The sequence below is a fragment of the Pteronotus mesoamericanus genome, unplaced genomic scaffold, assembly GCF_021234165.1.
Source record: "Pteronotus mesoamericanus isolate MK-2021 breed Mesoamerican mustached bat unplaced genomic scaffold, CSHL_Meso_final contig_163, whole genome shotgun sequence".
NCBI classification, from domain to species: Eukaryota; Metazoa; Chordata; class Mammalia; order Chiroptera; family Mormoopidae; genus Pteronotus; species Pteronotus mesoamericanus.
In genome coordinates, this window is record NW_026555064.1 from 15933671 (window position 1) to 15950472 (window position 16802).

Below are 16802 nucleotides of genomic sequence, written 5' to 3' on the forward strand. Positions count from 1 at the left end.
TACAAATGAAAGTGGAAGAGGATATAAACATATTCATATATCGACCAAATATAAGACAACCTTGATAAAAATTGTAAGCAAAATTCCTGGATAAATGAGTCAATTACTCCTACAAAGTCATGAAGAAGAAAAAAGAAACGTCCCATTAAACAAAGTTATCTTGTAAAGAAGAAAAAGAGTACCCAGATATACATTAAAATATAATTGTGAAGGGCTTTTGGCTCAGGGCAATAAACAAAGTCCAGGGAAAATGAAGCTATAGCCTGGAACATTAACAGTAAATGTGCTACCATAAACATTTCAGAAGCCTAGAAATATGAATAATTAAACAGATTCCATGTAAAGTACTGGTAGCCACTAATTATTCTGGAAATTAGTTTGTCCATTTTTCCCCACCCTCTTTTACTAAGACACTGCTCACTTGTTGAAGTCCATATTCTAGATAGAAAGTGATCATATAGGGAAAAACCGATGGCGTATGATAACACACCCTAACTTCACAACTAAATATTTTTAATAAATAACATTTGAAAAATATTTTACAAACCAAAATAAATCTAAAACAAAGATTCAGGATCTGTCATATTTTCCCCACTCTCTTTTTTCACTCTTAGTTACATAAAATGGGAGCTTAGTAACCAAGATTCAGTTAATCTTTCCTATAAATCAAAACATCAACATTTAACAGTTTACCTGGCTCTTAGCTGCATTTCCAATGGCTCGAGTTCTCGATCCCAAAGATATACAGGCCCTAAACAAAAGAAAAACAGAGTTTGTTCCCATGGGCTTTTTTTTATATCAATGTGCTATTATTCTGCTTCGCCTTATACAAAAATAAATTAAAAGGATTAATATAATCACGTACTATTTTAAAAAGGTTACCTAAAAATCAAAATTTTACGTATTTTTAAACTTTCATAAGTAATGAACTAGTGTCCATTATAGATGTTGTAATTTTTAAAAATGTGCTAATAGGTAACAGCACTATGTTGGTCCCCAAAATTATTTTTCAAGATCTATTGGTCTATGACCTACTAATAAAATTAACTGTATTCACTAAGGACAGGCTGTGTGGATCCAAATTATGGCCCTGCCACATAACAGCTAAATAACCTTCTGGAAATTACCTAGGCATTATTTCCTCAGTTTCCCATCTGGAAGATAGTAATGATAATACCTACCCATAGGGTTGTGTGAGGATTAAATGAGTGAATATAGGTAAATGCTTTGAACAATCCGATTGCTGTTTTTATTTCTGCATTTATAGGTAATTCTGCTTATAAAAGCAAGTATAGAGTAACATTATCATCAAAATACCATTTCATGAAATGATTTAAGAAAGTATTCCAATGACTTTCATTGTAACTACAGGTAACTATTAATTTAATTAACAAATAATTACAGGCACTGTGTAATATACTAGCTACAGTCACTTTCTTTGGAGGATTTATAGTTTATTGGAAAAACTCAGAATAGGATTATGAATGATAGTAGCAAAAAAAAAGACTAATTACTTCCAGATATTAGGGTTTAGGAAAGGCAAGTAATAGAAGTGATTTCAGAATTAAGACTTGAAAGAAGACAAAGCATTTTAATATGTAATTATTTTGTTGAGAAGAACATTTTTGATATGTAGGTAAATGTCTATTCTCAATATGATATCCAACTGGAGTAATTCTCTTAAAGACTAAGGTCATGGTCTTAAAACCCTCCAATGGTATCCTGTCTCACAAAGTAAAACTTAAATGCCCCAGCAGCTCTTCAGAGTCTGGTCCTTGGGTGCCACACCCTGTGACTTCAATCTAGGAACACTAGTCTGCTTGCTATTTCTAGAATAAGGAAAGCACATTTCTGCCGCAGGGCCTTTGTACCTGCTGTTCTCTTTCTGAAACATTTCTAAGTATATCCATATGGCTTTTCCTCTCACTTCTTTCACATCTCTGTTCAAATGCCAACTTATCACAGACACCTTTTCTGTCTTACATAAATAGCATTCCTACTCCTTCCCAACATATATCTCTCCTACTTTAATCAATTTTGTTTTTCTCCATAATGTATCACCATCTGATGTATTTTATTTATTTACTGACTATATCACCATACTGGTATGAACTCCATGAGGGTAGATAATGTATGCCCACTGCCTTGATCTGCACTGTCCAATGTGGTAGCCACTAGCCACATGTGGCTAGTAAAGTTTAAATTAGTTAAAATTAAAAAATCAGTTCCTCAACATTAGTTGCATTTCAAGCACTCAAGAACCACATGTAGCCAGCGAGTACACAGAGAACAGATTATACATAGTACAGAACAGAAATACATTAGAGTACAAAGCAGTACAAAGGAGTACGGAATAGAACTGGCCTAGAATATTATCTGGTAGTTATAGTAAAGGTAGTTACTGAATGAATGGAAAGATGGCTCCTAAGGGTAATACTTATTTGGAGACTCAAGAATAATTTGGTTTGTTTCACAGAACATTCTGATAGATAGTATCAGGGCCAAATTATACAAAGTCTCAACTCAAATGACAGATTATAAGTTTGAAATTTATTTCAACAGGTAATGAGAATTCATTAAAGGTTTTTGAATAATGAAGATAACTCTCCATGTTTACATATAATACAAATTGATGAGGAAAGATCCGAGAACAGTGCTTTTCAAGGGTTGAATGAAACACTGTAATATTGGGGGCCAGTGGGTTTTCAGGGCAGTGAAGCAGTTAAGTTCATTTAGTTAATTCAACATATGTTTACGGACCACTTATTCTGTTAGTTACTAGAGATATAACAGAGAGGGGGGAAAAAAGACATGATTTTGATTCTCTTGGAATTTATTATACAATGCCACACACAGGAAATAAACTAGGCGCTACAATAGAGGGTGTAAATAGGGCTAAAAGAATAGATAATCGAAGGAATTAACTGAGAGGAGGGGAATCGGGAAAGGCTTACCTGAGGAAGTGATAAGATTTGAAGGAAGAGTAAATGATGATGAGAAGGAAGTAGGGAGAGTGTGGTGAAGACCATTTTGACTACAGTGTGAACAGATAGGAGGAGGGCTAGCAATTATCAGTAATCTGTATCAGGATGGTGGCAGCTGAGACATCAGGAGAAGGCGTTAAGATATTTAGGAGGAAAAACTCAAAGGACTTGGTGATAGATTAGATCTTCAATGTCTAAAACCGTAGCCACCAGACACCTTGTGGCTATTAAGCACATGAAATGTGGTTAGTAGGAAGAGAGATGTACTTTTTATAAGTGTGAAACATACTGTGGACTTTGAAGATTTAATGTTTAAAAAGGTTTGTAAAATATCTCAATAAAAAAATACTGATTACATGTTGAAATAAGATTTTAGATAGAGTTAAATTAAACATATTAAAATTAATTTCACCTGTTTCTTTTATTATTAATGGAGACAGTAGAACATTTAAAATTATGTGTGTGGCTCACATTACACTCTGGCTGAACACTGTGAGAATAGAAAACAGAGGCGGCAAGTATCAAGAATAATGTCCAGGTTTCCAGTTTGCCTAAGATGGTAAACACTGGTGCCATTCAATGAGACAGAAAACATCGTAAAAGGAACAGGCTTGGGAAGGGACCGTCCCAAATTCTATTTTGTACATATTGAGATTGAGGAACCTTTGAGACATCCAAGATACGTAATTAAAACTAAAATGTTGAAAGAAATGGACAGATGTAGGAGGGGATGAAAGTTACTGTTCTCTAACTGTGAGCTAGTGAAAACAGGAAAATGAGGACAGAACACAAACCAGTGGTTCAGGTGACATCTTCCCATCTCTTGTGAGTAACTGCGGGAATCGACACAGCATCTGCCAAGCTAATGCTGACATCCAACATGGCGATCCATGTGGATGGCTGACATTCCATCCCAAAACTCACCAGGGAAGATACACATTTGCCATTTCTTAACCTACTTGATAACCTGTCTTTCTGTCTACTCCGTTATTTGGACACACTACTGAATACTTTTAATTTTTCAATACTTGACTACCATCACTTCAATGCACAGAAAATCTTATTCTTAGGTTGCTTCTCAAGAGTTTAACTTCTGTTGGAACATTAGATCCAAATAAGATTGATTCACTATCACTTACTAAGTACTAGACTCTTTGAAATATGCTTCACACATATGTCACTTCAGAGAACGCTAAGGCAGTTACCATGATCAGGTTTTCTCTTTAGTTAAGAGTAGACATACAAAGTTAAATAATTTAATGTTATAGCTTGGAAATATCCAGTTTCAATATATAGAAAGCCATCGTCCTCACATAGTTAAAGGTCTTCAAACTCCTTTCTTCAATTTTTGGTAAAAAATTGTATTGCCCTTTTATTTAATTAAATGCCTATCTTCTTGCAAAACTTTTACTTAAGTTTACTAATACCAAAGGAAATAAACACCTTATACCACATATTAAAGGCAGATATAAAAGTCTTTATAGGAAAGGGCATTCAATTGTTTATCCAAATGTAAATCATATAATCAATTTATATTATATTTTTATGGATTATATCAACTACTAGTGAGAAATTCCATTTTATATATAAAAAAAGGAGTATTCACAATGCAGCTTAAATCTATAATATTCAATCTAATGTTGCCATTGCAGTGGGAGTCACAGATTCTCAGAAAATGCCACGGAACTCCAAACATACAAACAGAACTTCTAAATGCCCTACGTTACTTTTAGTAGAGGAGGGACATAAAATCAAATGACAGTATGTTACTTTAAGAAAGTTACATTTACATTGTCCCTTAACACTTAAGGTTAATTTTCTGTCTCTCCTATAAAGCCTGTTTTTCTAAGGCCAAGCATGATGAGCTGAGAGAAAATACATGCTGCCAGGAGACCACCAGACTTCTCACTTCAGAGGCCAGCACTCTAAATTTGTTTACTTCTTTGTCAATCTCCACTAAGGATTCAAAATCCCTTGAATTTACCACTTACATGTTAAAAATAGCCCAATTTAAAAAATTCTGGCTTTCCTTTTCCAGTTTCCTTAACATCACTATTATTTATAGCCTCTTCTGCTATTATTGAGTAGACTCTAAGAAACACAATAGTTCAATTAATAACGATAAAAGTTAAGAGGGCAATCAATCAATTGGTTTCAATTAAAGGGTCAGCTCCTTACACTGCCAGTTCTAGCTATGGTTGCCAAGATGTCCATAAAGCAGGGTTTCTCAGTTTTGGCACCAGTGACATTTTGAGCCAGACAATTCTTTGCTGGCAGAGCGGGGCTATCCTGTGCAATGCAGGATTTCAGAAACACCCCTGGCTGCTGCCTGCCGAATGCCAGGAGCACCCCCTGCCCCCTGCCCTCCAGAGTGAGAACCAAAAATATCTTCAGAGAGTCAGACGGGCCCTGGGGGCAGGGGCAGGGGCAAATCCCTACCAGTTAAGAACCACTAACCCACAGCATCATTTCCCAAATATTGTTCTGTGGAATGTAATTCCTCAGACATTCAAGTAAGTTGGTAAAAGCTTATTACCAAGTAAATTAAGGAATCTGAGAAGTTCTGTAGACACACACACACTCACACACACACACACACACACACCCCCACCCGCCCCCCGCCCCCCACCTGGTTATCATTTCCCAAATTTAACTCTCTGGAAAAAAATTGTTCTAGGAGGAACTGGGGGAAAAATGTTCTCAATGGACTTATTGTTACCATTTGCTTTCTTGGAAAAATAAGATTTCTTTCAGGTCTTATGTTTAGTAATAACAAAAACTTTTCAACCTTTCAGTATGGATAATGGATAAAACATTTTAACATATAAAAATAATAAAAAAATCTTTTAAGAGTTTCCAAATGCTTTTGGTAAGCATAATCCATAAATAAATTAGTTTGTAAGTTGAAACCATTAACAGAAATCACAAATATTTATATAGGTAGACACAATGATTTAAAAGCCGATAATTAGATATATTAACTATTAAATATTAGATTAAAGATATTATTTGAAAAGCTGATTATCTCACTTAAAATCCACCAGTTCAAAGTAGGCACAATAAATTGAACATTCTAGATCAGGGGTTTGCAGTTATTGCTTGCCACCTATCTTTGTAAATAAAGTTTGATTAGAGCACAGCTATGCTTTTGAGTTTGTCCTGATGTGACCGAATACCAAAAAGACTACCAATGGCATTTTAAATACCTTAAACTGAGATATTATGTAATTTGTATTTATCATTCCTTGCTTTCAAGAAACGTTTTAGAATTTTTCTCCCACAAATTCAAGGCAATGACTGGAGATTCATTTTGTTCTGTTGTACATTTTGTTTTGTTGTAGATAGTATTCATACTAAAAGATTTTACAGCCCTAGCTTTGGCATGCTGAAGTGTGAAACATCTGCCCTTCCACCCATCTCGACATAATTTGATTTAAAAAAGTGAAAGATGTTCACTGAATTTTTGTTTCTCAACAGCAAAATAATATTTAAAATTTTCCACTAACAGCAGTGTATCTCAATCAACGGTATACTGCACAGCCATTAAAAAGAATGAGGTAAATTAGAGCCATATGTACAAGTTTGAGACGTTTGTGATACATTTTTTTAAAAAAGTGCAAAATATGTATAATGTAATTCTACTTTGTTTAAAAAAATACAGAAACAATCCTCTTATGTACATACACTCACATACTTGCATTAAACTAGGAACACACACTTAAGTTTAGGTGGTGGTTAAAAAGGGACAAATCGGGAGATTTACTTTGTGTAATATTTCAGCATTTTAAACCAAAGTTGACCTAAGTTCATAGTTAAACATACAAACAAGAGCAAGTCATATAGTACAAAGAATATTTAATAAAAAAAACGTAAAAGCCTCTTCTTGCCACAAATGCTATCACCCTAAAAAGTCCTCCTATCCAACTATAGCCACTGTTAGCCTGTGAAGTTCGGAACATATTTAGTGTTAGTATATTCTTTTAATGAATTTTTTAAACAAAATAAAATTTTACATTATTAAAATAACTTAAAAGCATATTAAAACAAGATGATATTTCTTAAAAACCATCAAAAAGTAAAATGAGTTTGTTGATTTTCGAGCAAAGACACTTCTCCATACATAAATTACCTGCCTAGCCGGGTAATTTATCCCTTTGATCATTACATCCACATTCACCTAGCCTGCGTATACCATCCTCATGTCAATGGGTAATGGAAGAACACTGGGGTTCTGGGGTCAAAGAGGCCTGAAACTGAATCTGTTTCATTGCTTACTAGTTTCTTGGTCAAGATACTTAACTTTGCTTTAGGTTTCTTATGGAAAAATGTTAACTAGTAATACCAAATTCACTGAGAGTGTAAGCACTACTATCAATAAAGGCAACATGTTTTAGTTGACCACATGCTTTAATCTGATATTAAATGAGAATCCTTGGCTGCAGTTTTTTTTCCCCATGTGTGAAACTAATCACTTTGATATACTTAAGGTTGGAATAGAAATTCCAATCCCCACATCTATACTTAATTGAACAACACAAACATATCTAAAACCTTTCGAATGTGCACACAGCAACTCTACTTCTAGAAATGTATTTGAAGACATTAAGGGTCAAAAATTTAGTTACAAAGATAGTTATTGCCACTTCGTTTTTATAAAAAGAAAATATAAACCCCACATACGGGAAAACCATACAAGTTTTTTTTTTTCTGGGTAGAAGAACTATAACTTTTAATTTAACCTTTTCTACAAAGAGCATGTACTATTTGTCTAATAATTTTTAAAGAAAATGTTCAGAAAAATTATGCTAATTTTTTCCTTTTCATTTTATGCATGTTATTTTTCTCTGTCTTCAAGTGATGCCATGAGATGAGGAGAGAGGCTAGGACAAGCACTCTAACTTTACAGAGGTGAAATCTGAAGAACAGGTTAAATTACCTAGCATTGGCCCCTTAATTGCAGGCCAAAATTAAGCAATTATTTGTTTCATTAAATTGTCCTTGGTTTATACGTAGTATCCTCCCACGTATACATAATCAAGTATGTTAAAGAATGAAACAAATGTGAAAATGCATGGATGCTAAAACAAACTAAACCAAGGAAAATCCTCTTTTCCACACAATCCTTTCACAATGTATTTGCATCTTAGAAATACCTGTGTCATATTACCTTGATGTCAGCAAATGAAATATGGAAAACATTTTTTTCTGAAAAGCTAGTTTGCAGTGCGGTGTATTAGAAAACTTACATGCCCCCTAATTGTTATAATGCTTTTTGCAAGACAGACATTCAATAAATAAGTATCCAGGGATCAGGAAGGGATATATTTTCCCTCAATAATTTAAGCTCCACAAAAATAAGTATACAGAGTAAGAACACTGGGCTACAGTGGAGAGTTAATTCAGTAACAATAAAGATACATTCCTGAGGTAAATCATACTACATAGCCAGGGAAGGACGGGCATGGTTGCTGATGCAAGCTAATTAAGAATATGATCCTTCCACCTTGGAAATTTCTAGTTTGTTACGGTCATTAAATCTAGATATTAGCAGTGGCTCTCTTACACACAAACCAGAAATACACTAAATCTCAGCCACACAGAATTAGTCAATGTGCCTCTACAGAATATTAACAGAGAGACCTCTGGACTCAAACGAGCAGACTAATTTTTAAAGAACTCTCTTTGTAAGTCTAGCCAGGATCTTTAAAGAGTTAGGGACTCACTACCAAGATTTCTGAGCCCGGGAAAGGCAGTACATCTTACAGTTCTGGTTCCTGATGTTTTAGAATGAAGTTTTAAGGATTAGGGAAGTCCTACCTCTCATTTCTTCTCCAGAGATTAAGCCCCTGAAGCCAAAGGCTGCCCCCACCTGCTCTGCTGACAAAGGAAGGGTGCGACCTCCCGGTTCTTTCCTGCACGTGCGCGCAGGGTGCACAGGGACCGGGCACAGAGAGCGGACACACACCGACACCGTCCCCAGGGTTCATGACGACTCAAGCGCTGCTTTCATTGTTTGCACTCTTCAGTTTGAGGAAGGCGAGAAATACTGTTTTAAATACATGAGATTCATACCATAAAAAATCTTGTGGAGATGAAGTCATACAACTACTGCTTCAGCCTCTCACTGTGCATCAAAACCAGAAAAACACGTAAAGAGAGTTCTAACAGTACTATGAAGATTAGCTGACCTCTGTTTATACTTGAGTAAAGATCCAACATTTCAATAGAAATATAATGCCTCTAGAAAAGGTAGCATAAAACCTTCTAGAATATTCTTCAAAGAAACCAAAGCAGACTGCTTCAAGTAAGCTACTCTTCCACCTCTTGACATATTTAAAAATTATTCCTAGAACTATAGTAATTTAATCACTAAAAAGGCTTAGATTAACACTGACCTTGGTAAAGATTAGTCTTATATTTAAAGTATTGTATTTTGGACCATTCCGAAGGGTCAAATTAATGTATTTAGCTACCTCTCCATAGAAATTACGAAATGGAAACTTGGTTTCCTCATAAATTGACCGGTACCGGGAGTCGACAATAAGACGTCAATTTGTCTTATCCCTGCCTTAATTATATTCTGTGCCAACAACTTCCCAGACCAGAGAAACAATGGAGCGTGTGGGAACACGTTTCCATGACATCATGCCACTCGTTTTAAGTCTTTCATCAAGTGTTCCCAACAGAATCACCCCACAGTCATGTTTATGCAGGACAGCCGGTCCCGACCCACCAACAACTCCTTCGGCGCAAACACGCCCGGGATGGGCGCTCCCGCCGCCACCTCCCCCGGAGGAGGCCGGCGACCCCGTCCCCGATTCTCCCCCCCTGCTAAGGCACCAGGAACGCACGCCCCTGGAGGCCGGCCCCATCACCTGCGATTCTCAAGGACGCTGGGGTAAAACCACGCACCTCTCAACCGCTTCACCCCCTCCCGCCCCCCAAAAAGAAAGAAATGGGGAGGAGCGCTTTCTGGGCCGGGTGAGCCTATAACTCATTTTCTGATGTATGCAGTCTAAGCTTCCATTTCTTACTTTTCCCCGAAAAAGCTTTCACGCAGAGAGAGACGGGGAAAGGGGGAAGAGCAGAATGAACGCAGGATTCTTCAATCCGCTGGCGACGGTGCCCGCCCGTGGCCAGGAATCTCCTGCAAGCCCCACGATAAGTAACCGGAGCTCTTTCTCCATGTTCGGGACGTCGAGGAGGTCCCTGGACGGAAACTACAGCAGGGCCGCGGGGACCGAGGCGGGGGGGGGGGGGTGCGGGTTCGGAAAGGAGGGATGCGCAAACTATTCAAGTCCCCGGCCCTCGACGGCAAGGCAGCCTTGCGAGGCGGCGGGCAGTCCGCCGCCCACCGGGGCCTGCGTACCAGCGGGCTCTCGAGGCGGCAGCTGGAGGGGTGCACCTGTCATCCCAGGGACCCGCGCGCATCTCGAGGTGCCACCGGGCGGGACCCAGCGTTAGGGCCAGTGTTAGGAACGGGTATGGCACTTACGGGGTACACCTGTCGCTGTACTCATTGGCGATGGTCTCGATGCCGCCACTCCTCGCTACAGCGATGTAGCAGTTGAGAAAGCCGAGATCAATGCCAACCACAGACATTCCGCTGCCGGATGGTCGGCGTGCTGGTGCCAAAGCCTCCCGCCTGGGGACAGCGTCCTCTCCGGAGCTGTTGCTCCTCGGAATGCGACTCCTACAAGAAGCAAAGGAGAGGTGACCCGAAGTCGCTACGCTCTGAATCTAGGACAGCGCCTCGGGCAGCCCCGGAGAGGTAGAAGCCACCGCGCCGCAGCCTCCGTCGCCGAGGTCTCTCCACTGCGGCTCGGCCGCCTCCAACCGGCAGTTACTGCGCTCTGCGCCTGCGCACTCGGCCGCCAGGGAGGCGCGCGAGCCGCTCCTCCGCGCCCGAGGCTGCGCCGGGCCCCGGCTTCGGCCGCTTCCGTCAGCGCTCGGGCAACGGCTGCCCCAGGAGCTGAGGGTTCGAGAAAGATCTGGAAAATGGAGGAGGCTGAGCCAGCCGCGGGGTGGGAGAGTGGGGAAGGCGGAGCGGGGAGGATCAGGGAGGAGGGAAAACGGCGCTGGCTCGCTCGCCCTCGCGCGGCGGCCGGGGGGACTGCCGCTGGGCTGGGTGAGAGGAGGCCCCCCCGCCCGGCGGCCAGCGGCCTCGGGGGCGCCCCTGGGCTGTTGTTGGCAACCGGGGCCACGCCTGGAGCTGCTGGCGGATGCCGCCGAGGCCTGCGCAGGTCGGGCGCGCTGACCGGTGCCACTTCCCAGGGGCTAGCCGAAGCCCCAGCACCCACCGGCCGGCCTCGCCGCCCCGAGGGGCCCATGTGCTTCCGCAGGTGCGCTCGCAGGGTCCGCGGTCCTGCGCCCGACGCCGCCGCTGCCGCCGCCGCCGCCGCCGCCGCCGCGCCCGGCTCTGTGAGGTGGCGCCCATTGTGCGGCGTGGCCGCCTGGCCTTGCCCAGGGGCCCCGCCAGTGGGGGAAAGGAAGCCTTTTCGCTTCCATGTCGTGTCAAAGACAACTGACCAGCTTTTTTGGTTTGTGGGGTTTCTTTTTTCGTCCTTACTAAGGCTTGAAGTACCCAAAACCCAACTCTCAGGACACCAGCGCGCTGACAGCTTTCGTTTCTCGTAACTTCTTTCACACTGTTCTAAAGATGCAGTCCGCCTCCACTAACCTCTGAAAACCGGTTTTACAGGAAAGTGACCCTACGGGTGTCCCTGTCACCATGACACCGGCAAGCCTGGGCATCGCCTCCAGCGTCGGCCCAGTGGTCCGCTGGGTAGGAGCCTGGGGCGGCCCAACCGTCGCCCCGTTCGCCTGGTCGGCACCCGATGCCTGCCTGCCTGCCTGCCAGCCTGAAACTACCAAAGTCATGGTTCACACTTACGGAGCTGGCCCGTCCTGTCCCTGCTGGTTCCGCTCGTCATGGCTGTCCCGTTCCTGCTCATGCCACTGCTGGTGGCTTGTGTGTGTCTTCGCGCCCAGCGCTCCATGTGATTGCTGGTCCTTCTCGCCCAATTCGTGGGATGCTCCCTGTCCTATCGCACCCTGTTCTTGCGATGTTTTCTGTTCCTTATCGACTAATTCTTCATATGTTTTCTGTTCATTTTCAATTGATTCTTCATCCTGTTTCCTACTTGTTGCCGTCTCCAAGTAGAATTTTGTATCAGGTGCTTTAGTACTCTTGTTGTTGCTGTTTGTCCACTTCTTAAAAGAGTTTATGCTTTTGACTATTATCAGTGCTACGATAGCAGCAGCAGCAAGTGTGGCTACCGCGCCTGCTGCTGTTTCTAGGAGGACCAGTAAGTCCATTTTCGAGGGCAACACTGAGGAGCTGAAACGTGCAGTATGGCTTTGCCTCTGGTCTTTCTATGTTAAAGAGTCACACCTTTCCGCCATTTCCCACGCACACCAGACAAGCAGGAGTTGCGCGTGGGCGCCACAGGGAAGGGCACCGAGGGGGGCTCCCGGCAGGCCTTGCGTGAGCACAAAGGGGATTGGTTCCCACAGAGCCCCGCCCCCAGCCCCACCCAGGGGCGGGTGACCCCTCCCAATTGAGTTGCCTCTGCAGCCATCCTCCTCTTGGGCCCCACCACCTCCTAGATTTATTCCAGAGTATCCTGAACCTCTCCTAGAGCCATGTATTTAGCCATGCTTTCTATCTGTAAAACTGGAGGGTGTGAGTAATTTTTCTATTAAAAAAACACTTAAAATTCCGGATTAAAAAGACAGTTGCAGTCAGGAGAGATTATCATCACATTCTTTACAATTACAGAGATGAAGTGTACCTAGTGCCTAAAAGTATGACAGGCTTTGGGGTCACACAGACTCGGTTTGTAGTTGGCAGGCTCACCCAGCTTAATAGCAGTAAGGCCTTACGTTACTTAACTCTGCAAAGAGAATAGTGTATTTCAGGAATCACAAATTACTGGTATGCCTGCAATGCCTAGGAGAGAGGATGTACTGCTGGAATTGAGCTACATCATGAAGGATGACGTGTGCCATGATAAGAATATGAAGTCTTTATCCTGTAGGTTACCTTTTCAAGAATGAGGACTCTCTGTTTTAAAGTAAAAAATGTATCTTTCACTTACTGAAATAATGTCCACAATACTGTAAGAACACTTCATGTATCTGTTTTGTTAATCCCCAAAGCTTATACATACATGAACAAAACTACTACACATATGTAACTTTAAAATCCAATTTTCATTTTTAGTGGGCATATTAACTCATAAATTACTCGCAAAAACTTCTCCCTAATATCCCCCAATTCAGATGACCTATTATAATTCAGGATGTACTGCTATATTAGAGACATTGAAATAGATGCAGACGGACACAGTAAGATTGGAGTTTAAAAAATTTGGTAGCAGAGTTAAGAATGCGTTAGGACAAGGTGAGGTTGGATACACAAGGGTCATTTAGGAGACTGGCACTCTCCTGGTTGTCTTTCAAAATCTGTTATTTTGCCTTGTACATGCGGCTGCTCAACTACACACTATTTCCAACCTTCCAGGATGGCCATGTAACTAAGGTATTAGCAATGTGTATATGTGACATGGGTAACTTCCACCTGCCCTGATTGCTTTTTCTTTTCTTGGAAATGGAAATATAGATTAGCCAGAGACCCAGGTTTAACTATGCAGATATTACAATGCTCTAATATGTGGTTCTTTCCCCTGGGGTCCTCAGGTCCCCACAGAATACATAGATAAATTTAAGGGGTGATTATCTTAAACCTAAATTAACATTTACTTCAATTATGAAGGTAGGCACAAATCACAGTAGTATTAACAGTATGTGAAATTTCTCACCAATAAAAATCAGGTTTTTTTTTCCAGTGCGTAATTCTTGTATTTCAGAAACAATTGTAATTCACAAACTTCTATATTTTTACTATTATTTTCAATTACTTTGAACCCCTTTCGTAACTCAAGACATGATCTAATCCAGTCACTCCATTTTACAGATGCAGAGAATGAAACCCAAGGTTGATTCTTCTGATCTGCCTCCTAGATGCTCTTTGCCCTATGTCCACTTTCTCAACCAGAGGTTTAAATATAATGCACCTGGGTTTTAAGCCAGTTGTCACATTATTCCTTAGGTAACCATCTTTTCAAATAGTGAATTCTACCAGTAATCCAAACCTCCATGATAGGAATCAGATTTTCCTGGACTGAGTATGTCTCTCTGAGAATAAGCAAGCCTCTGTCTGACTCAGAGTCACTTTAAGAAGATACATTTGAGTCCACTTGGCTTCTGGGTCTCATCTGTAATGCATCACTGCCACTCAGATACGTGAAGAGATGCCCATCTGATTTAGCAAACTTGGGTTCTCAGAAATCATATACCACCACACTGTTAATTGTTACACATATTATTTCAAACCACATTGATGGTTATTAATACTATGAAGTTACAGTAGTTATTAGAACACTGATCTTGTAAATGTTAAAAAGTATACTATAACATCACAAATTTGTATTTAATATTTTAATGGCCATATTTAAAAATTTCCTTTAAAATCTAAGTATTTTATTTTAGGGATTTAAAAACTATTATACCAGGTTCATAGGTTTTACTACCGTAACAAAGGTGTCCACAGTATACAAAAGGTTAGGAAGCCCTGCTTTAAGAGATGAGAACAAAAGGCTAAAAAAGCTTAAGTTTCTGAAGGAATTCATGGAAAGAGAACATGCTGTCTTTGCTCACTTCCCAACCATTGTTTAAGGGAAACACATCTTACTTAAATCACTGCATTTTAAAAAAATTTTTAAATTGCAGTTTACTTTGTATTAGTTTCAGGTGTACAGCATAGTGATGAGATAATCGTTTTCTTTATGAAGTGTTTCCCCTGGTATTTCCAGTCCCCTTCTGGCACCATACATAGTTTTTACAGTATTGACTGTATCCCTGATGCTGTACTTTACCTCCCTGTAACTATAAATACCAATTTGTACTTCCCACTCCTTTCATCTTTTTCACCCGGTTCCCTAACCTTCTTCTCCTCTGGCAACCAGTAGTCTGTTCTCTGTACCTATGAGTCTGTTTCTATTTTGTTTATTTTGTTCTTTAGGTTCCACATATAATTATATGGCATTTGTCTTCTGCTGTTTAACTTATTTCACTTAGCATAATACCCTCCAGGTCTACCCATGCTATAAACCACTGTATTTTGAGTCACTTTGTTACAGCAGCTTAGCATTTATGCTCATTGGGGTTATTAAAATAGCACACATATTAGTGACAATGAGTCCTGACTGAAAGCAATAGCAATCAAAATGGAAAGAAAATAATGCAAGAAATTTTAGGAAGTAGAATTTACAAGAGTGGGTGATTTATTTGCTATATGAACTGAGGTAGAAAGAAAGCAAAGATGACTCCCAGATTTCTAGTGTGGGTGACTGGGTAGAATTGCTGTGTACTGTTAATCAAGATAAGGATTATGGAAAGAGAAGCAAGTCTGATTTGAAAAAATGAGTTAGATTTTAGAAATGCTGGTTTAGAGAATGCTGTGAAACATAGAGAGAAAAGGGTGCAAAAGACTATCGAATTGCATTTGAAAACTCAGAGAAATCTGAGCGTCACTGGTATATAGAAGGCATCTGAAACAAAAGGTATATAGCGAGGAAATGAACTGGGGAGCATATGTAGTACAAAAAGAGCTTATGACTAGCTCCCTGTGGAATACTAACATGTAAGATAGTGGTGGAAGAAAAGGAGCCCTTTGAATTTACAGTTAGGTTAATCAGCTAAAGAGGAGCTCAGGTATCATTTCTTACCTACACAATGTTTGTATACGAACAAAGGAACTACGTGTCAGAAGTTTTACTTCAAGCACATTTGTATACAGACAAAGGAAATATTCAGAGCATAATGTCTGTATATGGACAAAGGAATTATTTCACAAGTTAGAGTTCAAGTATACCAAAGTTCTATTACTATAAAGAATGGATCCAGAGTAGAAACATAAAGTAGTAAAAATTCATGAAAAAAATTCTTTATGAGCTTCTGGCCTCTGAGTATGTCATTTTTGTTTGCTTTTTGTTTTTACTCTCTCTAGCAAAACCTGGTGAAAAAAAGATGTGAAATTCAGCAAAGTAAAGGTAGTTTCAGTAGTATAAATGACTATAAATTTAAAAGGTTATCTTTTTATAGAGGATGTATTTTAATGAATTAAGATAAACTAAAAGAATGAAGCTCTGAGAATGAATTTTTTGGCATTATTTGGGATTTAGTCTTAGGATAGGAAATTAAAAGTCCTATCCAAGAAGACACAGCATTAGTCATTTAACACACCAAAAAATGTACACATTTAAATATACTTTAGCATTTTTTAAACATTTGAGTTAACATTTAAAAATTATTTCCTTATGTAATCTCCATTATTATTTTGCTCACCAAAAATCATAATATACATTTTAGATTAGTCCAGGATACTAAGTAACATTTTACTTTTTTTTTTTGGTCATAACTATGTATTTTTCAGGTTTCACAGAATAGGCTTTTGTGCTAGCGATTTCATAGTTAAATTTCTGTTTGTTCTCCATTTGTGCCATTCAGTATTTCAAAGATTTCTTTCCTCTATGCATGTCTCTGTACAAATGTAAAGCTTTCATATTTTCTTAATCAGTCTTTATATGGGTGAATATTCCTAATATTTGATTGTTCTACCCTGTATATTAAAGTCTAGTTTTGATTATTTTCTTTGAAACATACTTTGCCCCTATGCACCAGGAAGTTTACTCACCCCATTTTTGTCCACTCACAACCCCACAAAATCTTTATGTAGTTTATCCCCACTAGCTT

At 39.8% G+C, this 16802-nt stretch overlaps 1 protein-coding gene across 1 annotated transcript in view; it reads right to left on the reverse strand.

Annotated features, from left to right (window-relative positions):
- HSPA4L (heat shock protein family A (Hsp70) member 4 like) overlaps positions 1–10795 on the reverse strand; it is a 48397-nt gene extending 37602 nt beyond the window's left edge. The window contains exons 1-2 of the mRNA XM_054563364.1: positions 10480–10795; positions 694–751 (exon numbers count right to left, since the gene is read on the reverse strand). Coding sequence (XP_054419339.1) covers positions 694–751; positions 10480–10586 — 165 coding nt within the window. The 5' untranslated portion in view covers positions 10587–10795. The remainder of the gene's footprint in view (positions 1–693; positions 752–10479) is intronic.
- Between the last annotated feature and the right edge of the window lie 6007 nt (positions 10796–16802).